Source organism: Parus major, chromosome 25LG1, assembly GCF_001522545.3.
Source record: "Parus major isolate Abel chromosome 25LG1, Parus_major1.1, whole genome shotgun sequence".
In the NCBI taxonomy this organism is placed as follows: Eukaryota; Metazoa; Chordata; class Aves; order Passeriformes; family Paridae; genus Parus; species Parus major.
Window position 1 is genome coordinate 792,699 of NC_031793.1, and position 26,334 is coordinate 819,032.

The following is a 26,334-nucleotide window of genomic DNA, read 5'->3' on the forward strand; positions in this document are numbered from 1 at the left end:
CTCCCATATCCCCTGGCTCATCAGTGCTGGGAAATATTGTTCTCCAGGATGTAGTGGAGCAGGACAAGGGTGGCACTCACCCCTGTCAGCAGAGGGCTGGGGAACCCAAGCTGAACCCAACCAATGCCCAGCCTCACCACTGCCTGCTCCCTGCCTGCAAGGTGCAGTTCCAACTCCACACACTTCTTCAGCCGCGGCTCCATGATCCACTGCAGCACCTCAAGGGACGATACCCAGCACTTTGGGTGCTCCCTGGCCTCCTGCCCACAGCTTTTGAGGCACAGGGTGGGCAGGTCAGGGATGCAGAGATGTTCCCCTCAGCCTGCCCTGTGCTAGACTCCTCATCGCCCACAGATCCCCAGGGGATCAAAGCCCCCAGGGTGCTTTGCCAGCTCTACCTCTCCAAGAGCCTTGCATCAGCATTCCCATTTGCCTGGACCTGCAAACAAAGAGCAATGTTTGTGTGGCCTGGGGTTTAACCTGCACCAGGGCACACTGCAGCCCACTGTCCCCGCCTGCTCCCAGGACAGCTTCCATCTTCCCAACCCCTGCCCTGTCCGACCTCCTTCTGCTGCAGTGAGGAGCTCTGGCTGTTTGGTACTGCCATGGCCAGTGCCACAGAGACCCTGCAACGGCTCCCCTGCAACAGCCACGGAGTTAATGGAATACCTTGGCATCCTGGTTACAGTAACAGCCTCCCAGTTACTGTAATGGTGGCATTCTGGTTACCATAACTGCATGCCAGTTCGTGTCATGGTATTGCAGTTACCATAGAGTAATGGCAGCACCCTGGCTACCATTAACGGCATCTCAGTTACTTTGTAGCAGCTTCAGCAGGGGATGAAGCCTGGGATCGGGTAGGGATGGGGCCCTGTAGTCAGAGGCCAGTGGCACACATCCTACTTGAGCTAAACTGCCATTTTATTAAACAGTAATTAAAAAGTGCCAAGGTCTGTACTCTCTACTCTGTCACCCACGCCACAGTAATGGATGAGCTGCCAGTGCTGTCCTCAGCCTGACAGAATGCAGACTCAAGGTGTGGGCCACGAGCTTTCAGCCTCAGGAGCTCGGCAGATGCTGGCATGTGAGGCGCTGGTGAAAGTGGGAGCAAACACCCCCTTGGCAGAACAGATGGGACATTTAACAGTTTTGTCCACTCAAGACGTCCCCAAATGCCCGGCTGCAGGAGAATGAGTAGAAACCTCAGCCCAGAGCGGTAGCTTAGCCAGTGCTAAGAACAGGCACCAAACTATTTCTACCTCATCCAGGTGTGCAGGCAGGCTGGCCACAAAGGGCTGACAGCAGGAACAATGATGTCATGGGGAAAAGTGTTCACCCTTTTGAAAAAAACAGACAAGTGGCTCCAGTGCCCAAGACCTACACGGACAGGATGGACAAACATCAGTTCCCACTAGCTGTTGCAGGGATGGGTGGGCAGAGGAGAGTGCTGGCTGGGATCCATCTCTTTATAAATAAGCTCAAGCTCATGAGTTTATTCACAGGGTCCAAGACAGTGCAGGACTCAGAGACTGGAGTGTCATAAGCCTGTGGCAGAGAAGGCCATGGGGCTGATCCCCATAGGCTCAGCAGCTCCAGAATGGGCTCCTGGTGAGGGCCAAACTCCAGCAGCTGGAATGGAGCCCCCACCAAGCGATGACCTCCCACGTGGTATGAGGGGGAGATCTGAAAGTGCAGCTGGTTCCTCTCAGTGCTACCTGCACTGCAGCCCAGACCTGCCCAGCATACCCACTGCACCAGGCCCCTGCACGCTCACAGGGTGCTCTCCAGCGTGTTGTAGTTGTCCTTGAAACTCTTCAGCTCCAGGAAGTGTTTGGCACGTTTGCTCTTCTGGCTGGAAGGAAGGTAGGTGACCTGGATGGTGGTGGGACTGGAGACTTCAGGGGACAGGGTGAGGTCTTTCACTGCTGACTGGTGCTGCCGCTGGCTGCTGCCACCCCGGGTCTTGGTCCTGTGGGCAGAGAAGAGGCACCATCACTGCTCCTGTCACCCCAGAGGAGCTGCTCAGCCTGTGTATCTGTCTGTCCAACATGAAACAAATCTGCTTTCATGGTGATAGCACTCACTGATGTCTTGACATCTAAGGCCACTGGTTCTGTGCAAGTCCCTGACTCAAAGTGGTTGGGGACAAGCAGGAATGTCAACTGTGACTATGGAACAAACCCAGACCTGCAGTAACAGATGAACTGCAAGGAAGGAGTGAACCCAGAGGGATAGAGGGGCACAGACAGCCCCTGTCTCAGATGATGGCTATGTCCCAAAACCCATCTCTGTTCAAGGGCTGCTGGGGCCCAGGAACACAACACTGCAGCTGGGTAGCAGCACTTACATGTTTGCCAGTTCGTTCAGAGCTTCTTCATACTTCAGATATTCCATTTTCCCAAAGACCTGGATACAAACAGAAAAGACCATGGAACATCCAGCTGAAGTTATGGTGTGGTCTCAGTCCCAGCAGCAGGGCAGAGCACAGAAGTGCCCTGCAGGGTGGGCAGTACCCCACCAGCACTCACCCCAGTGCCATAGCGGGCACTCTCATAGCCATCCAGCAAGGTGTCAATCAAGGCTTTGCGGATGCCTTTGAAGGACGTGCTGGAATTCCGCAGTTCCAGCAAGTAGGCACAGAAGTTCTTCCCGATTAAAGACTTTGGGTACCGGCCCTCTGCTTGAAACGGGATTTCTGGAAAAAGGCACAACAGCTGAAGCACAGGTAAAAATGTCTGTGCTCATCCCTATGGTCAGGAATCAGTGGCTGGGTAAATTTCCATCCGTGCTCACTGCCTCCATTTGCCAACTGCCCCAGCACACGGAGCGAGCCTACCCTCAGGCCACCAGTGGGAGAAGTGATTGAGTGACTGCTACTCCCCAGTGAGCACTTGGAGCTTCCCCATGAGGCTGCTGGCACCCTCATTCAGGGTCTCTCTGCATCCTTATGCTCCCACTCTTACTCTGGGTTCCCTGGGTTCCCTTACCTGATGTCCTGATTGCATCTAGTGCCTTCATCCTGTACAGGTAGTTATAGCAGCCTGGTAAAGAGAAAGCACAAACTGAGATCTCTGCAAACTTTGGAGGGAAGTGGGGGAAAGGGAAAACAAGAGAAGAGACACCATCTCATGTGACAGGACACCAACATGAGCAGTCAAAGGTGTGACTTGGTTCCAGGGGAATAAGTGTAGAATGGTACTTCTGGCACTGTACCTGGTGTCTCCAGCTGCAGGAGCCGGCCGTCATCCTCTGCCAGCAGCTGTGGCTCATACTTGATGTCCTGCACCCTTGACAGTCGAATGTCAATCTCTTCCTTTAAATCCTGTACAGCAGGAAAAAAACATTTACAGACCACTCACTTTGTAGGACCAAAAGGATAGGAACAGGCCCTAGATAAACCATACCCTCCCCACTGCCTATCACCACCCTGAGGCAGCAGCTCTGACGCTGGAGCAGCTCCTGCCTGTCCCTTCCAGCATGAATGGGCTGATGGGTGTAGGGAATGGAGAATACCCACCTTGGGTGCGTGCTGTCCCACAGGCACGTGGGGGCCACGGCGGGATTTCATGGCAAAGCGCATGATCTGGCGTTTCACGAAGATGAACAGCAGCACGAAGACCTGTGGAGCCACAGCGGGGTGGGGGTCAAGCATGCGCCGGAGGGGAGGTCTCACAGCCAGCCTGTGCCCAGCCCTTCGACCCCTGCGAGCAGAGCTCCCTGTTCTGCCCACCAGGAGCCCCACGGACACTCAGGTCAGCCCCACACATTCCCAATCTCTACAGAGGCTGCCACTCACGTCTTCTCCCCGACCCCACGAGCCTCCAGCCCAGCCCCATGAGGGCCTCGAACCCGACACCGAGGTGTTCCCCAGATAGTCTGGGACATGTCTCTCGGGAACTCTATCGACTCCTCGGGCCCGGACACACGGGAGCTCCACAGACGCGCCAGGATCAGCCTCGCGGGGGCTCCACGGACTCGCGTGGTCCGGCTCCGCGGACACTCCAGGCCGCACAGACATGCCAGGCCACCCCACCCTGTCGCGCCGGCCCTCACCAAACTGCCGTAAGCCATGACCAGCACCACGTTGACCCCCGAAAGCCAATTGCTGCCGGCCCCCGCCATGCCCGGCCCGGCCCGGGGCCGCACAACATGGCGGCCACAAAGCCGCCCTTCGCCCACACCACGTGACCAGAATAGCCCAAATCACGTGATCCGTACGGGGCCGCCGCAGCGCCCCGCGTACGTCACGTGTCCGGCGCGGGCAGCCCCGCCCCGCCCGGTCACGTGCTGGGGGCGGGGTCGGGGGAGTTGTCAGTGCGGGCGGACCCAGGTAAAGTTGCGGCGGCGGCGGCGGCGGCTCCGGTACCGCGCGGCCCCCGAACCCGCCCCCACCGGCTCCCGCCGCCGCCCCCTACCTGCCCGGCTTCGCCGCCTCCCGCTCACGCGGCCCCGCTTCGTCCGGCGCCCCGGGGGCGGCTCTGAGCCCTGCCGCCGCCGCCGCTGGGCCCCGCGCGGCCTAGTGGGCCGGGCCGTAGCCGGGGGCTGGCGTAGCGCGCGGCCGCCGCAGGTGAGGCGGGCGGGCGGGCCGGGTGCGGGCGGGGGGGGTGAAATGGCGGCCGCGGCCATGAGGGCGGAAGCGGCCCGAACTCGCCCGCCTCTCCGTTGCAGGCCCGGCCTGGCGCTGCCGTGGGGGTTCCCGCCCGGCCCCGCCAGCGCCCTCCAGTTCAGTCCGGTCCGTCGCTTTATTGTGTGCCGTGGACTGAGCTGTGGGGTCGGGCAGCTCCGACCCTGCCGCGCTCTCGGGGCCCGCCCGTCCCCGCCGCTGCCGGCGGTAACAATGGGAGCCGTGCTCCCGCCCTGCCGGGCTCCTTGCGGGCCGCCAGGCCCGCCGCTGCCGCTGCTCCTCGGCGGCGCCCCGGGGCCCTGGCAGGGGTGGTTTCGCTGCTCACCTGAAATTCCCGGGCAACAGCGATTCGGGGGTCCTGGAGGAGCCCCGGCCCGCGAGTGCCGCCCTTCTTCATGTCCCTCCATCCTGGTCTGGGGGCTCTGCTTGCGCCCTCCGGCCCGGAGTCTTCCCAGCAAAGCGCTGCCCGTCGATACCAAGTCGGGATCTCTGATGGCATATCCGGGAGCATCTCCCTAAAAGCTCGTGCTTTTCGTACACCGAATGACTCGGTTTGCGGCCACCATGTCTTTGCTCTGGGGAAAAACTTGCATTGATAGCCCTTTTTGGGTCCTCATTCTGCCCCACGTTGTGGGAAAAGTTTTGCCTTCTCTGTCCCTTTCCTTTGGGGCTTTGGAGGTTTTTTTTTGCACATGTTAATTAAGCTTTGTTGGAATGGGATGAAAATACCTTTTTTCTGTATTAACACATCAGGGAAACTGAAACTGGGATGTGCCAGGGTGAGTGGCTGCCAGCAGGTCTGGCGCAGCCAAGGGACCTACAGATACTGGTTCTGAAACTGTAACTTACCTGACGTTTCTAATAAAATGAACAGTTTGTTACATTTTTGTATCCCCTCATTTTCTGGAGACTCCGCACTTCACTTGTGTAGTTGAGACTCTCCTCTTTAGGCCTGGTGGGAAGGCAGTGGTGTGGTCTGAGAAGGAAAGGGGGTAACAGCAAATCTCTCATTTGATGCAGTGTCTTTGACCATAGGGTGTTGTAACCTGTAACTGTGAAACTTCTTGTTTTCCCTTAGCCCTGAGTGTGGCACTGTTGGCCTGAGGTGTAAGCGCTGCTCCCTTTAATCCTTGTGCTCCAATGTGGACTGGTCACCACGTGCTTTGGCTGGAGCTGCTCTTTCACCTCCTGGTGCAATGTGTGCAGGTTTGCTCTCTGAAGAGAAGAGATGAAATGCTTTTGATGAGAACAGCTTTGACCTGGGAAACTTGCATGCAGCTGTGGGGCCAGCGCAGGCATTGGGGTAACCACGTTCTGCGGTTCAGTGCTGCCAGTGAGCTGATCTCAAGTTCATTGACAGCATTGAGGAATAAGTTACCAGTAGCCAAGTCCTTTTTCCTCAAGGCTGCTGTGGGGTCTGCATGGGGACACTCCCTCACTTGACAGTCTCAGCAGAGTCAGGGCCTGGCTGAGGTTTGTATCGTAGATATTTTTCTTACGGGATTTTTGCACATTAAAGGACAAATACTTGTGTTACTGGTGGCAGCGATGCAGCTGGGCAGGGCGGAGCTGCTGGACAATGCCTGGGTGCTGCACAAGGTTTGGGCTCAGTCTGCTGGAGCTGTGGCCCAGGGATGTTGCAGGTTGGGTTCCTGTGGATGCGTGGAATCGCTTCCCTCTGGGCCTGTGGTTCTGCTGTCAGGTTGGTTTAATGCAACAAATTGTGTGTGAAACTTGGAACTGTAAGAAAGCTAAAATAAATGTATAACATGGGAATGGAGCCTGCACAAAGGGGATGGCTGTGGGTAGAAGGCTTTTTCTGCTCTGCCTTAGCAGAAGTGCAGGCTTGGTGCTCTTCCCCCATACCTCAGGGGCTCCTGGTAGCGGTACAGGGAGCTTGGATTGTTTCCTGATCAGGGGTCTTGGCATTGTAGAGCTGTAAAACTGTGGTATTAAGTTGCCATGAGGCATGGGTGGCTGTGAAGGGGGGAGTTCGGAGGTTTTGTGGGGAGCTGCAGGAGCAATTGCACAGAAGCTTGCCTACAGAGAAAAGCCAGGCACTGGTAGGAGCAGGTGTGGGGAATGTGGGTCTAGTGCAGAGGCAATGTTAGGGCCTCTCTGCTCTCAGGAGGGATTTCTCACCCAGTTGAGTACTTGGAAACTTCAACAGGAGATTCCCCAGTTTTTCCCATGCTATTTGCTAACGCTGCTTCTGAGCTTCTCTACTTGGCACACCGTGTTTCTCTCTGTGCTGCCCTGCTCATGTTAGCAGTGTTTTGGATCGGATTCTGCAGGTCTGATTGTCTTGCTAAGCTTTTCTCCCTGCTTCTGTGTTCTGTCTGTGGCTCCTTCCCATGTCCCACGTCTGCCTGGGGCACAGCAGCAGGTCCTGCTGCTTTGTGGGAAGGCTTTGCAGTCTTAGTAATGAAATACAAAAATGTGAATTCTGTGATTATTGAAATTTCAGGGGCTCAGAAGCTGTGAGTCCTGACAAGTGCTGTGGGATGTTTCTCACATCCTTTGTGTCTGGAAGGCACTAGAGAGGGTAAAACCTCAGTGCTAATCCCTTCCAACACCCCCTGCCCTGAGGCCCAGTGTGAGGTTAGAAAACACTGCTTGCTTTGGACACTCAAACTCTTCTTGGGATTTTTTGTCTCAAGCAGTGTTATCTAACAGTGTTACTGGCTGTTATTCCATGTAGACATCTTGTTCACTTTTTTGGTATGTTTTTAATCAAGAATACTAAGAAAAACTTAGTATTTCCAGTTTAAGGGAATAATTTAAATAAGCAAAAATAGGCACTTCTGCAAGGGCAGGTTTTTGTTAAAGCAAAAATTCCACAGACCTGTAGCACCACTTATTGCTGGAGCATTTTTGCTTCCCCTGCCCTGCTCTAAAGGCAGGAAAGGAGAAGGGGAAGTAGCTGATGTGTCGGAGGTTCTGAGATGCTCTGTCCTCCAAGTGAAGTTTCTATGAAGCTTCTTTCTAGCTGTCCTGCTCCATTTGAAGGCCACGGCCTCAGCTTGGGCTCATGGCAGATTTGTGCCCACTCACGTGTTTCAGCAAGAAGTTGTTAAACTTTGCCTCAAGTCCAGGTGATGGCTTCAAGCTGAAGGAGGGTCAGTCTAGATTACCTGAGAAGGAGGTTTTTAACAGTCAGGGTGTTGAGGCTCTGGCACAGCTTGCCCAGAGAAGCTGTGGCTTCCCCACCTCTGGAAGTGTTCAAGGCCAGAGCTCCCTGGGCCCATGGCAGAGGAGTGAACTGGATGAGCTTCAAGGTTCCCTCCAACCTAAACCAGTCTGTGAGTCTATGATTTTCCTTTGACTTTGTGGTGCCTGATTCCTCCCATCTGGATGCAGGTGATACTCCATTTGGAGCAGTTTTCCATGGTATCCAGAGAGAAACCTCAACAAGTACAAGTGGCCATTTTGTGTTGGGAGCGTGTTGGTGATGGCAGCCTGGCCTGCTGTGGCTTTAGGGAAGTGGTGAGGAGGGTGGTGATCTACAGCAGCCATTATGGTTGTGTTGACCTTGTGATTGTTCAGTCTTGGTGCTGCCTTTTGTTTTTCGTATCTAACAGTCCGTTCTCTCTTCTCCCCTGACCCACCACAGAGTTCAACCTTGTAAATACTGTTATTTGTATATACTGTAAATGATGACATCGGTGGGCACTAACCGAGCCCGGGGGAGCTGGGAGCAGACACAGACACAGAGCCAGACGCAGCACAAGCAGCGGCCGCAGGTAAGGGCAGTGTCCATAGAAACTGGGTAGCTTGTAGGTGGAGACCTGGCACTCCTATCTGGTCTGGTGCTAATGGCTGGGCTCATCTAACAAACTTCCCATGTGCCACAAGGTGCTGCTGCCAGAGCCAGGTTAATTGGGCAGCTGCTGACCTTGGGGTTTCCATCTTTGTGTCTCCAAGTGAGAGCTGCTGCTGAGATTTGGTTTTACTTCCGTTTGTCTATTCCTCACACACTTTAATGAATGCAAGTGGCTGAGACCCACCCTGCAGTGGGTCTTGGCGATCTGGTGGTGATAAGGTCTGCCCCAAAACAGATGTGGTTTGGGTGGCTGCTGCTCATCTGGTGCCATGAGGCCATTCAACAGTATATCCCTTTCTTCAATACTCTTCTTCTTGCTCCTTTTTCATCTCACTTTCTCCCTGGAGTTTTCTTTCTCTGGCCCTTGCTTATGCCTTCTCTTTGCTATACTGATTCCTTTCCAGAGCTTCCAGAGAATTTAGGGTAGCAGAAAGGCCTTTGGAGGATGGTTTGGAAATGCACCACTCTGACAATGCACTCTGTCTCTCTCTGATTTCTTTAGGCTACTGCGGAACAGATTCGACTTGCACAGATGATTTCGGACCACAATGATGCTGACTTTGAGGAGAAGGTGAAACAAGTGAGTGTAGAAAATGAAGGTGAACTCTGACAGGAAGGCAAGATCAGTATTGGGAGTACTGTGAAATCTGGGGGGTTGGAGGGACACACCTGGCTGCTCCTTGAATTTCCTTAGACTGGCTTCATAAAGTTGTATCATAGCATGGTTTGCATCAGTAGGGATGTTAAAGGGTATTCAGTTCCCTGTGCTATGGTGATATATTCCACTATCCCAAGTTTTTCCAAGCTTTGTCCAGCCTGGCCTTGAACACTTCCAGGGATGGGGCAGTCACAGCTTCTCTGGGCAATCTGTACCAGGGCCTCATTACCCTCACAGCCAAGAATTCCTTCTCAGTAGCCTAAATAAACCTGCCCTCTGGCAATGGAAAACCATTATCCTGTCCTGTCACTCCAGGCCCTTGTCCAAAGACCCTTTCCAGCTCTCTTGGAGCCTCTTCAGGCACTGGAAGGGACTCTGAGGTCTCCCTGGAACTTTTACTTCTGCAAGCTCAACACCCCCAGTTCTCCCAGACTGTCTTCAGAGCAGAAGGGCTTCAGCCTTCAGAGGCTTCTCTGGACTTGCTCCAGCAGCTCCTTGTCCTTCCTGTGCTGGGGCCCCAGAACTGGAGGCAGCACTGCAGGGGGGGGTCACAGCAGGGCAGAATTCCCCCTTCAAATGCTGTCCACACTGCTGTGGATGAGTCTAGGACAGGATTGGCTTTCTGGGCTCCCAGTGCACTTGGCTGGGTCATGTTAACTCACACCCCCAAGTCCTTCTCCTCAGGGCCATTCTCCCCCAGCCTCTCTTTGTGTTTGACATTGCCTTGATGCAGGTTCAGCAAGTCTTGTCTTGCTGAACTTTTAGTTTGTTTCTGCAGGTAACAGTGTTATCCTGAGAAAAAGAGGTTGTAGTGAAAGGAGGGTCATGATGAGACAATGGTAACTCAAAAATTCATACTCTGTCACCTCTTGTTGAGGAATATAGTTAAGCTGAGAAGGCTGGGGAGATTCCCTAGCCCTTCAGTTTTTTTGTTTCAGCCCTTCAATTTTGAAGGGTTTCTGGTTTAGGCTTCAACTCACTTGTCTTCTGAGAGACCCATAGAGATTTTGGTGCCATGTTGGTTTGGAACATGCTGACCATGGTGTTGTCTTCTCTACAGCTGATTGACATCACAGGCAAGAACCAGGACGAGTGTGTGATTGCTCTGCATGACTGCAATGGAGATGTCAACAGAGCCATCAATGTGCTGCTGGAGGGCAATCCAGACACGGTAGGGTTAGGTCCTGTAAATCTGGTGAGGCCTAGTTGAGTGTAACTGCATTTTGGAGGCGAGGCATCCAGTAATGTTAAGAGAAGGAGAGCCACTATTTCTGACTAGTCCTACAAGAGCATGCACAGTGTGACTGTGACCTGGATGCTGAATGCTGCTCTCTGTGGGCTTGCATAGGCCATGAGAATGGCCCTAGGCTTGAAGAAATAGAGGAAAAAATGCCATAAGTAATTTCCTTCCTATTACTTTTGAATCTAAGCAGTTCAACAATAGGTCAGTGGCATCTGTATGTGCTTTCACACCAGTGAGTGTGAAGGAATTTACTTTTCCCCATCAGGGCTGAGTGACCTGCATTGAAAAGCGGGTGTGTGTCAGTTGGGGTTCCTTTCTGTCAGAGCAACGTGGTTTTTGTGTCTCTGGCCCTGAATGACTTCTTTAGTCATTTCTTAGTGATGCACTGACTGGCTTCTGTGCTGCCTATGCCATGGTTTTGAGGGCCTTTTTGCTGTTTGTTGTTGTGGAGTTGGGCTTGGTTGCTGTTTGTCATGCAGGTGTTTGTCTCAGGCAAGCTGAGGTCAGCCCCAAGAACAAGAGTGCTTGCTTAGGAGGAGCCTTCTGCCTGCATGCAGGGTGTCATTCCTTTTGTGACAAAGACAGCGGAGATGCAACTACTGTTACAGCCCAAGAAAAAGCCTGTGAATGTGAGATTCTTCCAAACCACTGCTGAAATCACATATCTTCCTGGTACCCTGGTTTGGTTGGAGCCAACTCAACTCTGAGTTGCGAGTCTAAATATCATTTTAGAATATTGTGCTTTAGCTCATTTTTTTACCTGTGATAAACTCTGGGGGTATGTGGATGAGCTGGACACCTCAGACTATATTTTGTGTACTGCAGCTGCTCCCCAGTGTCTGGTTCTCTGCTTGCTTTGGATTCAGACAAGTTCTGAACACACATATGCATTCCTCCTTGTCTTTAGAAAGCCCTTTCCATTGACAACTGAATGAAATAGCTTTTGGAAAATCCTTTTAGAAATAGGAATGATAGGGATGTGCATTGCTGGGGCATAGCTCTACCACAACTGTGTTCTCTTCCCCGTCTTGCAATCAGTGACTTCTAGTCAGAGAACAGCCCCTATCACAGCAGTTTAATTGCCTAGAGAAACACGTTGCTCATGAGAGTAGCATCCAGGACAGTGTGCAGCACACGGTGCTCTGTAGCAGCACCTCCTTTATTAGATGTGCAGCACAAGGCCCTGCAGGGCAGGGCCATGGAGAGGCAGGCAAGGGAGCTGGTGGAGTAGGTGCTCGGCTGCCACTGATCCAACCTGGTGGCATTGTGGTCACAGCATCACTGAACACAGGCAGCCCTGGCACTGCCATTGGTCAGGTACATTGGAGCTGCTTCTGGCCTGGATCCAGTTTGTGCAGCAATCCCAGAAAGGGAATTTTCTTATAAGAAACAGACCTGTTAATTGCTTGGGTGCTCTGGTGCTGAAGACAGCTTATCTGGTGAGCTAGTTACTGGTAATGCACTGTATTTCAAACAGAAAAGGAGCAGGTACTGTCTTAGCATTAGATTAGATTTGGTTAAAAAAAAACAACATTTGCTTGAAACATGTTTACCTGGAATACAGTAATTTTAAAGTTTATTTCTGAGCCAGATACCTATGGAGAAAGACTTTGGAAGCCTTTGCTTTGATGGCAGTTTGTGGCACTATGTTGTTAGGTTTTCTGAATGGCGTGCTGCTGTTCAAACCCAGCTGTCTGCCAATTATGTTTTTAGGTAATTGTCAATGACTTAAGAATATGTTCAATTGTTCTAATAGTGTGCAGCATCAGTTTAAGAGTATGAAACCACTGCAACTTTCAGAAAATACCTGGGTGCAGGCCCATGGTAGTGAGCTGGAGGCAGACTTAATGTTTTGCAATTGAACTTGCCTGTTGGTTAAATTCTGTGATGATTCTCTCCATCTGAGATGATATTTAGGGGAGAGGTTTTGTTAATAACTTTGCATCTGCAGAAAGAACTTACCCCAAATGTTGGCTGCAGATCACTATGAAACATTTATCTGGGTTATTCTGATAGCTCCTGGTGACCTGTGTGAAATGACAGGCTTTTTTTCCCCCCTAAGCAAGATCCATGCTTAGAATTGTAGAAGTATCTATCATGCCCCCTCTATTGAAGAATTTTAGTAGATCTTTGCAGAAATAGAATAACTCATCTCCTGTTACCTCAAACTGAATGCCAGTCAGCTGTAAGAAGGCTTGGCTTGAACAAAGATGATGTGCTGTATGTACACTGAGAGGCTCCCTTAAGAAATGGATCCAGAAATTATTTTTGCAGAGTTTCCTGTTATGTTCTCTGTAGCATGTTAAAATCTTTGTGGATTTGCACCTTTCATTGATCTAACTGTGATTAATTTCTTTCTCCTCTCCAAACCTTCAGCATTCCTGGGAAATGGTTGGGAAGAAGAAAGGTGTCTCAGGACAGAAGGAGAGTGGACAGACGGAACCCAGTGAAGAAAGCAAAGAAAACCGGGATCGGGAGCGGGATTTCAGCAGACGACGTGGCGGGCTGCCGAGGAGAGGGCGAGGTGCCACCCGTGGAAGAGAGTGTATGGACCTGCCCTTTAATAACCCCCAAAACCCTCACACTGAAGCACTCTGTGCTGTGCAGCAGCTGTCAGTAAAGCTTTTTGGGCAGACACATCTCTGTGAGGAAAACCACCCGTGTGTGTGTGGATCTGTTTAATGCTCCCCTCTGCAATAATAATAATAATAATAATAATAGTATCTTTGTGTGATGCCTTCACTTACCATTGCTTATATCAAACGTTCAGGGAGCATGTGGTGATGGGATCCCCTACACAGCTACTGCATTTTGGGGTTTGAGATCTGGTCTGGTATCACCACTAAAGCAGGATGTGTCTTGAAATTGTCATTGCATTGTTCTGTCTTTCAGTCCGGGGCCAGGAGAATGGACTAGATGGTGGTAAGAGTGGTGGAGGATCTTCTGGAAGAGGCACGGAAAGAGGGAGGCGGGGACGTGGCCGAGGCCGAGGTACACATGGGATGTGAAGTCACCAGGGGGTGGGAGGAGAAGAATTACAGCAATGTATCCATCTCTCATGAGGTTCCAAAGCCTCTTTTATGGGAGGAGTTGCCAAACTGAAAATCTGTGCTTGATTTTTCTGTTCCCATGCTTACTTTTAGTGCCTATATGTTGCTTCCCATCTTAAAGATGCTAGAAACAGCAACTAGTTCTTGCATCACATCCATGGAGTTAAAAAAAAAAAGTGCTTTATTACTGAGGTGGGAGGTTAAAAAACCCAAGGTTTACTATTTTAGCAGGCAGGCCAATGGCTTGTTAGCATCAGAACCTCCATCTTGCAAGTGTACCTGAACACCACCACTGGCTTGGACTTTAAGTACTTGGGGCAGAAATTAATTTTACCCCAAAATCTGCTGCTTAGGAATTGTTGCTGAGGTCACATACTGCAGAAGTCAGAACCTGGGGTCCTGGGGTACTTATGGTTTGTGTCAGCTGGAAACCTCATTTGAGCCTGGAATGATGCATTGCTAATCATGCTGCCAGCCAGCTGAGGTCACTCTCATACATCAAAAGATGTTGCTGGCAATCCCATCAGCCTGCGAAGATCCTCTCCACTTTCATATTCTGGGCATCAGAACTCTGTGTGTTGTTCAAGTGTTTCTTTTCCTGGTGATGTAGAGCCAAGGGACAACAGTGCATGTGTGTGTATTTACAGGTGGCTCTGGACGGCGAGGGGGAAGGTTTTCTGCCCAAGGCATGGGGTGAGTTTCATTGACACAAACCACAGCAAAAATAAAAGATGGTGCATGAATGGTACTGTTTGTGTCAGTAATTTCTGTTCCCATTTTCATTTTTACTTTTTTTTTTGTTAATAAGGCCCAAACTGCATCATGGTAACTTAAATTTGGGATGGCTGGTGTAGCTGAAGCATCTCTCTGCTGAGAGAACTGCCTTGTGATGTGTTATGGTCTGAATAAAATCAATTGCTTTCAAAATGCTTTGGCAGAGTAAACATTTCCATCCTCATATTTTTTACAGAACTTTCAACCCAGCTGACTATGCTGAGCCAGCCAGCACGGATGAGAACTACGGGAATAGCAACAACAACACATGGAACAACACTGGGAGCTTTGAGCCAGATGATGGCACAAGTAAGTGCCTTAACATGCATGTGTGCTGGTTTGTATTGAGAGCATTTTCATCCATCCAGTTGCAATGAGAACATTCTAGGCAGGTGTTAGGCTCAGGGATGGAGGAACAAGGGATGTTGGCTCAGAGATAGATTTCAGTGACCCTCATACTTTGCACATTAGAAACTGCGAGCTGGATGATGGCTCTGGGGTGAGCTTGTGGGTGCTATTGCCTGACAGAGGCACAGGAACACTCACCTCTATTTGTTTTACTGTAGAAACCATGCTACTGCTTGGAAGGGTGTTTTTTATAAATTGTAGTGTGATAAGCAGATCCAGGATCTCCTAGTGTTTGGTTTATCCTCCAGAGAATTACTCTGAGTCAGTTGTATTGTGCTTCATTTTGATACTGGGAGCCTTCTTTCTTTCATGGTCATCTGGCTCAAACCATGGTGGGATAGGACTTCCTTGCAGAAAGGAGCTGAAAGCAATTTTGTTTCCTTGGCTGTTTGAAGCAAAGGTGCTTGCTGGGTGATTCTGAACACCCAGCTGCCTCTGCACATTCTCCTGCACTGGAAAACTGGTGCTCTGGGTTTTGTTTCACATGTGCACAATATTGAGACACAGGTGAACTCAGATTTTGCAGTGTGAGAATGGGACAGGCACAGTCCTTGACTGTAAGTAGCCTTTGGTGGTGGTGGGGGGGCAGGGCTCATTGGTGGTTTTGTTGTCTTTTTTATGGAGCAGTCTTGCACCACTGCAAAGTCAAACTGTTTTTCTACAATTACTGAGTATTTAAGTAAATAGTATGTCTTGGGTATAAGAACCATCCACACCTGTGTTAACAGTGCTTTAGGTCACTTCTGTGCTTCTTGGTATTGCTGAAAAACTGATAGGTTTGGAAAGAGAGAATTCAAGTCCCATTAACTGAATACCTTTTACTGCATACTGTTGTGTTGGGGAGAGGGGTGGGAGTGGTTTGTTTGTGTTTCCATGGGTTTTGTTTGGGTTTTATTCAGTTTTTTCCTTCAGAAGATGGCTGTTGTGGAAGGAGGGTGTTTCTGTAAAACACCAGCAGACAGAGTGATCATCTTCTTGTCAGCTGAGAAGGGGTTTTAAATACCAGAGGGAATGGTGTGAAATTGTGTTTGGGACGGTGGGTGTCCTTGTCTCCTCAGAAAATGGATGGCAGTGGACAAGCTCTGTGTGCTAGAAGTTTGTCTGTCTAGTGGCAACAGGCTTCTGTGTGAATGGTTTTCTTTTTCCTGTATTGGTGTTTTGTGGAATGAAGTGGGTTAGAGTGGGGTTAAGGGGAGCTGAAGATTTTTCTGACGAACCACTCAGATTTGCTCTAGTACTACAACACAGCTGTAAAGTTTATTGTCACCTTGGTCACCTGTGTTGTGTGTGGTTGTTTTGTTTCCAATTTAGTAGCCACAGGCATCTCTTTTAATTAATAATATCCACAGGTACAATGTGACTGGTGTATATGGGGGCAATGAAACTCACCTACACTTCTTTAAGTCAAAATTTCACCGGTTGTCTTTCTTTTCTTTTTTTTTGTTTCAGGACTTGATTTCATTGGGGGTGAGGGGTCAAATTATCCCCGAAAATTTGACACTGCTCCTGGTACGATACATCCAGGTGCACTAACTGCCCCGGATACCTTTACTTTATAGCTTTTTTTAAAAAAATCTGAAATATCTGTGGATATGTCATTCTACTCTCTTAATTTAATTTTAATTAGTATTTGACATTTGTTCTGACTGTGCTTTTACTAACACTGACACCTTGAATGTAAATTGGGAGAGGCTAACACCAATTCCTGTGGATTATGCAGATTTTAACTTTAGCCATTGCCTCTGGATGCCCAGAGCAGCTCTGTGTTCACAGCGCTGGTGACAGAGTATCCCACCCCAGGGCAGGAAGTGTGAGGCAGCTCAGTCAGATTCCCTTTGTCTCATATCCTGAAAGCTGTGACTTGCTGTTGTCCCTGTGCCATTCCACTGGCCTCCCTGCTGTTCCTGCTTAGGGTCACAACGCTGCTGCAAGGGCAGTTGGTCTGGCTGAGCTCTCTCTGTGCTTTGCCTCTACTTATGGCTGCTTCTGGGTGAGCAGTGCCCAATGGCTGCTCTGGCATGCTCAGGCTGCCTGGCTGCTTTTCACCACCCTGCAGTTGAAGATGATGGTGGATTTTGAGATGACAGTGATGCTTGATGGCAAAGCTGCTCTGTGCCTGGCCGCTTTATTTCCTGCTCTTATACCATTATCTCTGTGAGGCCAAGAGACACACGTGAGATGATGCAGTTTGCCTTACCTCTACAGAATTCTATTGGTGTCTGTAGTAAGGCCAACATCCTGTTTGACTGTCTCATCTATCTAACCTGTGGTTTTGAAGTTGAGGCTAAGGGACCTTCCAGAAGACTTTGCTGCTTGACTCTTGAGAGTCAGGGCAGGAGGAGAAGTGTTGAGGCCGAGGAGTCTCTCATGCAAGGGCCCAGAAGCAGGCAGACATACTTGGAGTGCTTCTGCTGTGTTGGAGCATTTCTTCATTCTCACCTTAGGGTTAATCCTTAACTTCCACAGGCAGCACAAGGCCATCTGCTCCAGCACTGCCATTGTGATTTTGCTGCCCTTTGGCTTTGTTTGGATTAACATTCCTTCAAGGTGCAGTGGGAGCCTTTGGGTCTGTTGCCTTTCTAGTGCAGGGTGACAAGATTGGATCCAGTCTTTGAGAGGCAGCTGACTTCCTGCTGGGCTGTAGGAAGAGCAAGCTGGGTGTTTATCTCCCAGTTTAAAATGAGGAGAGAGTGTATTTGGGGAGGGATTTGAAAAACTTGGAGACACAATGGGATTTTTTTTTTCCTTCACCACATTTGTATTTGCCATGTTGTTGGCTTCATTTTATTTTTTTTTTTCCTTGTTTTCTTGGTTTGTGGAGTTTAAAGACCAGCAGCTTTTTGAAGGCCTTTCTGAAAGCAGAGAGGAAGGCTTGCTGTTCAGAAGGCCACCCTTCTAAATGGTTAGAAGGCTCAGGGTATTGCCTCTGTTGCACCTCTCCCCTTCAGAAGAACTTGATGGAGAGTGCTACAGTTGGTTTCTTTAAAAAAACTTCCCATGATGTGCTAGTTGGGAGCTTTCTGGAGTGTTCCTGGTGAATACCTGATGATACATCACAGGTCTTTGATTCTCCATCTGCCCCTTTGTGTGTGGGGAGCTTGAGCTGTGCTGAATCAGTGTCCAGTATTTGTGGAGTAGACTTTCTGGGAAAGCCCTGTAAATGGCTGTTCTTCATCTGCAGGGTTTCCTTCTGCTTTTAGTGCTGCTTTTCTTTTATTCTTATTTTCCCCAAACAAACAAGACTTAAGAGCCCCATGCTATGTTCCTGCATGCACAAACTCTTTGGGGGCAACTCTCCTGTCTTCCTGCTCTCTGGGCCAGCTGCAGGTACATCCAGCTCCCATTTCACTTCTTGTGTAAGGCTTGGGCTAAAATGATCTTTCTGATCCATGGAAATTTGGAAATCAGCCTTCCTGCTACTGCTGTGAGGGCACCAAAAATCTGAGGATTTTTAAGGGAATTTAGGTTTCTAAGCTTTGGATATGTTTTGCATTGAATATGGTGATGGTTCTGGCTGTAGAGGAAGGGGTAGTGTGCCTTAAGACTCCTAGCACTCTGGCAAGTGTTGCTGTATTAATATCTATTTCATACTTGAATAAAGTAAATCCTTGGAGGCTTCTTGAATTAGCTCAACTCATCAAGCAAGACAAAAAAGCAATGAAAAATAATAATTCACTGATACTTATTTCATACACTAAGTCCCCCAAGTCTAGACAAGTGGTTGTTTAAATACACAAATGAAGTGTATATGGGAAGATCTGTGTCCTGCAGAAGAGCTCAGAATGTTCTCCTTCCCCACGTGCTTTGTTTTATGCTGCAAAGGGCTGATGCCAACTTGTTCCATCCAGTGAGTGCCTTCAGGATTAACCCTGTTGGTGCTCTCAGATTTTCTTGATCTGGTTTGTATAGACTGAAAACAAGCTGCACAAAATGGGACTGGCTTTATACTCTGAGGCTTTTGGGAATGTGAAAGCTTCGCTCTCTTCCCAAACCAAGTTTTAGTTGTTAAATGGAGTCTGAAACTGGCACATAATATTCAGAGAGGTTAAACTGTAATGGAAGTGAGGATTGGAACAAGTTGAAAATGCAGCTAGGCAAAACTCTTACTTTCTGCTAAGTTTTTGCTCGCTTAAATTGTGCTGTGTTGGATTGCAGCTGAGGTTTCCTGCTTTTCTCCCTGATACTTCAAGCTGCATGCTTTGAAACTATCTCTGAAACTGGTCACAGAAAATGCAGGAATTGCTTGGTCCCATAAATTTTCTTTTCTGAATCCCATTTGCCTGAGCACAGGAGGTTCTGGAGCACTGGGGTTTCAATAATTTTTTTCTTTTCTGGGGTGGAAGATGAATCGTGGGAATGGCTCAGTTATCCTTAAGTTTTATAGAAACTTGAGGTTTACTTGGATGGTGAGATCCTGTACCAGAACTGGCAGAAGCCTATGAGGGAGGTGCTCTGTCTGAGCTGCTGGAGTAACACTGACTGCTTGTGGGTGCACAAACCTACAGCGCCTGTAGTACAACAGGAAGCCAGGGAAATGGCACAAGGAGGCTGGGGATGATGCTGGGGCTTCCTTGCAGAGCTCAGCTCCCATTTTGGGTGTTGGGAGGGTGTGCATTGCCCTATCTGCCAGCCTGGCAGTGCCTCTTTTTCATCCCAGCCTGTATCAGCAAGGCAGAGACAATCCCATCACAGTACCTTGACTGTAAAGCTTGGGTTGAGGTTGACTGCTTTAATTTGTCTGATTGGCAAATAGAAATCCTCGTGGCTGCCTGCAAAGCTCCCCAGTGCTCCCCCAGCTGTTGGAGATGGAGCTTTGATGCATGCATAACTTCTGTACCTTTTGTTGTCCTTATGTAGGTGCATGGAGGGCAGCGACGGAAGAATGGGGCACGGAGGACTGGAATGAAGATGTAGGTATTTTCTGAACCATCTTCTCTGTGCATCTGCCAGCTGGCTGCTGTCCTGTCTGTACACACAGAGCTGCCAGGGGAGCTCAAAGCCTATCCTCCCTGAACTGTGGACAGAACCCCAGGCAGGCTCCCAGCTCCAGGACCTATAATGAATAAGTAATTGTTGCATCTTCTATAGGGTGTGTATTATAGAGCTTGTCATAGGGCCCCAAGACAGGAAGAGATCTCCTGGATCATTGAGGCTGGTCCTCTCATTTCCTGTAACTGCAAGATGGAATTCTTCCAAAAACTGGCCTGACTCCACAGAAGACTCTCTCTTCACTCCTCTGGTGGAGTGACAGTTGAGGAAGGTTTGCTTTTGATCACACCAGCAGCAGTTTCATGGTTTCATGCACATAATGTGCCTCTGCTCGTCCTTGTGATTTGGATGGAAAAGAAGCTCTTGACTTTAGCTTCTGATGTACTCTTTGGTTTGTCTCACTATCTTTTGTTCTCTACCTGACGTCTCCTTCAGGAGAGAATGGACATTGTTAGCAACTTCTGTTAATACCTGTCTATAAGTTTCTTCTGAAATGGGCTTCAGTCCCTCTCCAAATCAGGGAAGGACTTCTGTTCTTGCAGATGGGAGCAAGGTTCAGTATTTTAGTATGATTGTTGCTTTTGCATGCTCATTTTGGCTTAGCCAACAGAATGGGCAAGCACACGAAGTATTATTTGTTTTAAGGCACCAGCTGAGGGAAACATTACTGGTGTGTTTGGAGATATGCACAGCTTTTCTTTGTTCAGTCAGGTGTCTGTTAGAAGGGAGCTTCTGAGAGCCTTTCTTACCTTCAGTGTGTATGAGATGCTGCCAGGAGTTCTGGATTTACTTTTTAAACTCTGGCAGTTCAGTTTGTAGTAGCTCCTCAGTCTGGAATAGAAGCTGTTGGTGTTCAGATATGTTTCAGGCTATATCACAGGTCATCACTAACCCTCCACCAGTTGTTGAGCAATGTTATTTTCCCTTCCGTAGTTGAGGTAGATCTGTTGGTCAGATTATCCAAGTGATGAACTCAGATCATTGGAAGTTTAGCTATGGATACAGAGTTTCTCTTTGGTTTTGCTACCAGTGCTTGCACCTACCTGTGCAGAGGCTTTTGCCGGTCTGTGCTGCATGCCATTGGCTCACAGAAACAGCCCAAGGTCCTAGAGCAGCCCTAGAGGATTTGTGGACTATGGGAAATTTGTAGAAGGATTTGAGAGGTTTTCTTTTTCCACTGGCATGTGATTTGTGTGCTTGCCTGAGAAGAAACAAATAAAATAGAAGCTGATTCTGATGGGAGCCAAATGCTAGAGAAATTTCAGTCTAAGCACTTGAATTTCTCAAGTTTTTCTGTGACTCTTTGTCTCAAACATTCATGTGCTTTGCATCACAGGGACTGTTATGAGATGCTGTTTTCACTTTTGGATTATTTTTTCCTTTTTAATCTTTCAGCTGTCAGAGACAAAGATCTTCACAGCCTCCAATGTGTCTTCAGTGCCTCTGCCTGCTGAGAATGTGACAATCACAGCTGGACAAAGGTGAGAGCCCATGGTGATGATCTTTACCTGGAGCAATTTGCCATCTTCAACTAAACCTAACTAGCTACCTAAAATGCAGCAGCTCTGGATGAGATGAGGTGCATTTAAATGGAAGAGTTGACTTAGGAGTTTTTTGGTCCTAATCCTAGATTAGAATTTTCTAGGCTTTCATAGGATTTGTTGCTGGTTCTTCAAGTTTGGGGGCATTTTGCTGTGTTAAATTAATGTGAAGCATGAGTTAAAATCAAAGGCCATGCAGGGTCTTGCTTGGTCAGTTTGTCTTTTTGAGGTTGCTACTGGCAGTTGTGAGTTAACATTCTGCAGATTCCTTCAATTGGTAAAGTAAAAGCTGTGAGGCTGGAGGGGGAATACTGTTCTAATGGTAGTGGGAGCTTCTGGTAACCTCAGTCTGTCTTTGTCTACCCAGAATTGATCTCGCAGTCCTGCTAGGAAAGACACCCTCTTCTATGGAGAGTGAGTCAACAAACCTGGAGTCATCCCAGACTCCTTCCCTGGCCCAGCCACTGGTGTTCAGCAATTCTAAGCAGAGTGCTCTATCCCAGCCTGCCTCTGGAAACTCCTTCTCTCACCACAGCATGGTAAGGGAATGCTGGTCTCTGCCAATGGGTGTTTGGCTGAGGTTGCTTATCCCATTTTTCTGTCTCTTTGGGTAATAATAGGAAGTACAGTCCTGATGCTTGCTGCTTGGGGTTGGTATAGCCAAATAATTTGCTAGTCAGCTTTAAAAGCAGTGGCCTGAAGTTCATAGCTCAGTTTGAAATAATTACGATAATTCCTCCCCTACTGCCCTTGTCAGATTTGCAACACATGCTTCATTCCTGCTTAAAGGAAAAGCTCTTTTGGTCCAGGGCTTGCAATTCCAACAGTCTGAGAAACAGAACTGGTTGGGAACTGGTGTGGGATGGAATGCTGACATCCATTCACAGGAGAAGGAAGGAGACACTGAGTCAGAGTCAGGGATATGCATAGACCTGGGTAGATGCTGCTTTGTGTAACTTCAGCAGAAAGAAAGAAAAATTGTTTACTTAATAGTGAGATAGTTGAGGAAAGATTTTCAAAACCACATTAACTATAAAGCCAAGATCTCCTGGTGTTTCTCTTTCAGTGCAACTCAGTGCACGAGAATAATTTAGTACATTTTTTAAGATCCTGTCTGTTAATTTCCTTTGTAACCCCCTGTGACACTGTACCATGGCATGGGTTGGGCAAGAGATGAGTTCACACACAATGTTCACCTGTGTTCACACACAATGGAGGCTGGGAAAGAAAGGCCCTTCCTGCCAGCAGTTTGTGTGTGTTTGGAGCTCAAGAGTGTTGAGCTGAGGCACACACTGAGAAGCAGCAGTGTGTTTGAGCTTATGTTCAGAGATGTACCTGTCCTCTGAGCCCAATTCCAAGCCATGGGAGATGTTGACTTTACCTCCTTGCTGAAATTGCAGGTGAGCATGCTGGGGAAAGGGTTTGGAGATGTCGGGGAGGCCAAAGGCAGCAGTACTACAGGGTCGCAGTTCCTGGAGCAGTTCAAGACAGCCCAGGCACTGGCTCAGCTGGCAGCTCAGCACACCCAGCCTGCTGGGAGCACCACTGCTGCTTCCTGGGACATGGGATCCACCACACAGACCTCGTCTCTGGTGCAGTATGGTAAGGAAAAGCAGCGCGGCTCCCCAGGGGGAGGGAACACGTTTCCCCAGAACTGCAGAGACACACTGTGAGCAGCAGTGGGAGGGATTCAGCAGAGGATCTGTTCTCAAATTCACAACCAATTTAGCTGAGCTGGAAAAATTAAGAGAGCTGTGGGTGAAACTGAAATGTAATAGTGTGTGTGTGTCTCTCCCTGTTCCTTTTATACTTGGAACAGTTGAATCTGTCATTCCAGACAGTTTCAAGGCCAGGGATCTGGCATTCCTGAGCCTCTCAGAGTGTGCAGAACTACTTCCCAATGTAAAGCCAGAAAAAGATCTGAAAGGGCACCTCTGGAGAATAGCTCCCAAATATGAACTCTTGTCAGCCTCCTCTCCCTGATGAACTCTTATTATCTTTTAAGGGAATTTTAAGGGGATTTGCTCTTGGGAGGTGCCAAGAAGTAACTCTATCTCTGGGCATGAGGGAATAAACAGGGATTGAGATGCTCTTTTCAGATGAGAAGCTGAGTTTTGCTGTGGTTGAGTGCTAGTGTAAATTTCTTTCAGCTTGTGCTTGTTATAGGGAAATGGCTCTGGTTCAGATCTAAACTGAAGAAAAATTGAGCCCTGTCTAGTGACAGTGAGTGTTGGCAGCTTCTGATCTTCTCAGACAAGAAGCCTTAGAGGAGAGTCACAGAGAATAGGAGTCGATTTTGAATAAACTGTGGAAAGACTTAGAGGAGGAAGGTGGTGCAAAGACCTGAGGGTAGGCAGCCCCAAGCAATGATGGTGGAGATACCTAGTCCCTGCAGGGGAAGGAGGCAGCAAGGGAATGCAGGAATATTAACAGAGAGGGGAAGAACTGGCCTGCATGACTCTGACATGCAGTGTCACCACACGAGGGACTCTGGAGTCCAGCTTTTCTTGGAGAATTAAGAACTTTTGCCATGCAAGCTGGCTTTGTCCTATAGGGATGGTGGAAGCAACTGAGGGAAGAAGGACTTAGAGACGCTTGGCATTGATGGTTGTGGGAGTCTGAAGCTGGGAGCATAGATGCTTAAGTTCTTTTCTCTCTAACAGGCTTCAGGATGAAACATAGAGGAAAAGGATTTATTTTTCTTGATAAGTGTCAGTATTTGATTTATTTTTATGGAAACAAACCCTGTTAACTCACCTCTATCTTGTCCCATAGATCTCAAGAACCCAACAGACTCTTCCGTGCATAGTCCCTTCACCAAACGTCAGGGCTTCACATCAACTTCAACCATGATAGAAGTGTTCATGCAGGAGAAACAGCCTGTGGTGACTGCCTCCACAACCACGCCAGCACCCCCCTCCTCACCACTGCCCAGCAAAACCAATCCAGTTCCTCAGATGTCCCCAGGGTCCTCAGACAACCAGTCCTCCAGTCCCCAGCCAGCACAGCAGAAGCTCAAGCAGCAAAAGAAAAAGGCATCGTTAACATCAAAGGTGCAGCCCAGTGGTGGGGAAGGAGGCATTGAGTAGTGCTAGAGCTGCAGAAACAGCCATTTGGGCTGCTGAGGGAAGGTTTGGGATTGGCCTTCCTACTGCTGAGTGTTTGTAGTGATGATGGAATTGTCTGCCTGCCTGGGCTGAACAGTGTAATTCAGGGGCTGCAAGCCTGTAACTGCCATTGTGTGCTGGGAAACACGGGTATTAAAGTCATTCTCTGGGCTAATCACCAGGAATGGTTGACCTGTTCTGTTGTTCCTCCCTTGCAGATTCCTGCACTTGCAGTGGAAATGCCTGGCTCGTCAGATATCTCAGGGCTAAACCTGCAGTTTGGAGCGTTGCAGTTTGGTTCAGAGCCTGTTCTTGCTGAGTATGAATCAACGCCCACAACCAGTGCTGCTGTTAGCCAGTCTCAGAGCAGCCTCTACACCAGCTCGGCCAGGTGAGGACCAGGAATCTATCAATCCAAGCAGCTTTGGAAGTTCATTGGTCCTGTGGACTTGAGTTGTCATGCATACTAGTAGACCCTTTCTGACTGCTTTGGTCACAAAGGGGGGACAGCGTATGCAACAGCAAAGCACAAGTTGCCAGCAGACTCTTTGGGCAGATCTGTGGCTCTTTGGCCTGTGGTTTACTTGCACAGAAAGTAGTTTTCCTGCTGCCCTTAAACTGTGTTGTTGAAAACACAGGAGGGGAATCCCCAGCACAGCTGCTCCGTGTTTCTGGTGAAGAGATTCTGAGTGCTTTCTCCTTTTTTTTTGCCTGTCAATCTGGGACACACTGGGGTGTCCTAGTGTGTATCTACAGTGATGGTGCATTTGTTTTCTGTTGGGCTGACCCTTAGTAACTGGCCAGTCCCTTGGGTACTGGGGCCTGAGTGGTGGCAGCTCATGAAATGTTGCCTAAGGCACAGCAGTGTGTGAGGCAAGACTGCAGCTGGATGTCTATGGCTGGGCTAGCCTTACTCTCTGGGCATGTTTCATTGTTCAGCTGCTTCATGTGGTGCCTTTATACTGATTCTTGGTGCTTTTATCTTGAATATTTGAAGTGAGGAGCCCAGTCTGGGTCAGCAGCTTACAGCAGGGCTGTTTTGGAGGAAAATGGAGGAACGTTTTTTTATTTCCTTTTGTAGCGAATCTTCATCCACAATATCGTCCAATCAAAGCCAGGAGTCTGGTTACCAGAGTGGCACAATACAGACAGCAACATTTACCTCCCAGAACAGTGCTCAGGGACCACTGTATGAACAGAGATCCACCCAGACGAGGCGATACCCAAATTCTATCTCCTCCTCGCCCCAGAAAGATCTGACCCAGGCTAAGGTAAGAGAACAGCTTTGCTCACCCGTTGTGCTGAGTGAGCCTCATGTGGGAAGTGTCTCAGGGGAAGCTGAATGGCTTATCAAATGGTTCTGTGATCCTCCAGCCTCACTGTGTGGCTTGTGGGCTCTAATGAGAGCTCTCTTCTGGCTGCTGTGTTTTGTGCCTGGGCCACTGAGGTTAACAGCAGTGTTATGTGTTGTGTCATGTACAGTTACCCTGCTAGAGAGGGGCATGCAGACAAAAATTTTGTTTTGTATTAATGATTTTGTTCTTGTATGCTGCACACCAGTTCAGTCACATCAGGTTTGGTTAATGAACTTGGATTGAGAATGTTGAGGCAGTCTAACCACCAGCAGCAGAGAAACTTCTTGCACTTGTTTCTCTGATACACAGTTGGGGGCCATGCTGGCATGGGGCTAGACCTTGGGACTGACCCAAACACAGTCTGGTGTCACATGTTAGCAGGACCTTTTCATAACTGTGGAAGGGAGTGTGTGAGAGAGGTGACACTAGCTCTGCCTCTGGAAATGCACAGCTATAATGCCCAGTTCTCCTTTTTTCTCTTCTTCCTCAGAATGGTTTCAGTTCTGTACAACCCACGCCATTACAAACTACACAAGCTGTTGAAGGTAAGAGTCTTGCCAGTACAGCAGGTGTCCTGCATCTCTTGTGCTCGTGTTCTCTCCTTTGAATGAGAAGCTTTATCTGTGCTGATAGCAAGTCCTTTCCCTGCTGGACTAATTGCTGCCATTCAGATTATTTGCTTGCCTCAAAACATTCAGCTTTCTGCTGATGGATCTTTGAGATCCTTGAAGGGTCACCTATGACAATAATTTACTTCATGTG

The 26,334-nt window shown here is 48.9% G+C and overlaps 2 protein-coding genes across 10 annotated transcripts in view; one reads left to right on the plus strand and one right to left on the minus strand.

Moving 5' to 3' along the window:
* Window positions 1-903: 903 nt before the first annotated feature.
* On the minus strand, window positions 904-4,196 carry C25LG1H1orf43 (chromosome 25LG1 C1orf43 homolog). 2 transcript variants are annotated; one of them, XM_019008948.2, is made up of 7 exons: window positions 4,054-4,196; window positions 3,518-3,619; window positions 3,214-3,322; window positions 2,988-3,041; window positions 2,529-2,695; window positions 2,348-2,406; window positions 904-1,969 (listed from the first exon to the last, which is right to left on the minus strand). In XM_019008948.2, exons 1-7 carry the CDS (start codon window positions 4,120-4,122, stop codon window positions 1,771-1,773), a joined length of 759 nt encoding a protein of 252 aa, XP_018864493.1. In that variant the 5' UTR covers window positions 4,123-4,196; the 3' UTR covers window positions 904-1,770. The 2 variants fall into 2 exon arrangements, with proteins under 2 accessions (XP_018864493.1, XP_015505559.1); XM_015650073.3 differs by lacking the exon at window positions 4,054-4,196 and adding an exon at window positions 3,797-4,037.
* A 62-nt stretch (window positions 4,197-4,258) lies between these two features.
* UBAP2L (ubiquitin associated protein 2 like) overlaps window positions 4,259-26,334 on the plus strand; it is a 30,408-nt gene continuing 8,332 nt past the window's right edge. For 2 of the 8 annotated variants that reach the window (XM_015650063.3, XM_015650064.3), the window contains exons 1-16: window positions 5,627-8,367; window positions 8,950-9,027; window positions 10,166-10,276; window positions 12,725-12,893; window positions 13,241-13,339; window positions 14,046-14,091; window positions 14,369-14,481; window positions 16,030-16,104; window positions 19,438-19,490; window positions 20,965-21,050; window positions 21,478-21,649; window positions 22,511-22,712; window positions 23,886-24,163; window positions 24,436-24,608; window positions 25,299-25,488; window positions 26,063-26,117. In XM_015650063.3, coding sequence (XP_015505549.1) covers window positions 8,278-8,367; window positions 8,950-9,027; window positions 10,166-10,276; window positions 12,725-12,893; window positions 13,241-13,339; window positions 14,046-14,091; window positions 14,369-14,481; window positions 16,030-16,104; window positions 19,438-19,490; window positions 20,965-21,050; window positions 21,478-21,649; window positions 22,511-22,712; window positions 23,886-24,163; window positions 24,436-24,608; window positions 25,299-25,488; window positions 26,063-26,117 — 1,990 coding nt within the window. In that variant the 5' untranslated portion in view covers window positions 5,627-8,277. Of the gene's footprint in view, window positions 4,331-4,549; window positions 4,568-5,626; window positions 8,368-8,949; window positions 9,028-10,165; window positions 10,277-12,724; window positions 12,894-13,240; window positions 13,340-14,045; window positions 14,092-14,368; window positions 14,482-16,029; window positions 16,105-19,437; window positions 19,491-20,964; window positions 21,051-21,477; window positions 21,650-22,510; window positions 22,713-23,885; window positions 24,164-24,435; window positions 24,609-25,298; window positions 25,489-26,062; window positions 26,118-26,334 lie in introns of those variants that run through there. The other 6 variants (XM_015650062.3, XM_015650065.3, XM_015650066.3 and 3 more) reach the window with 4 other exon arrangements.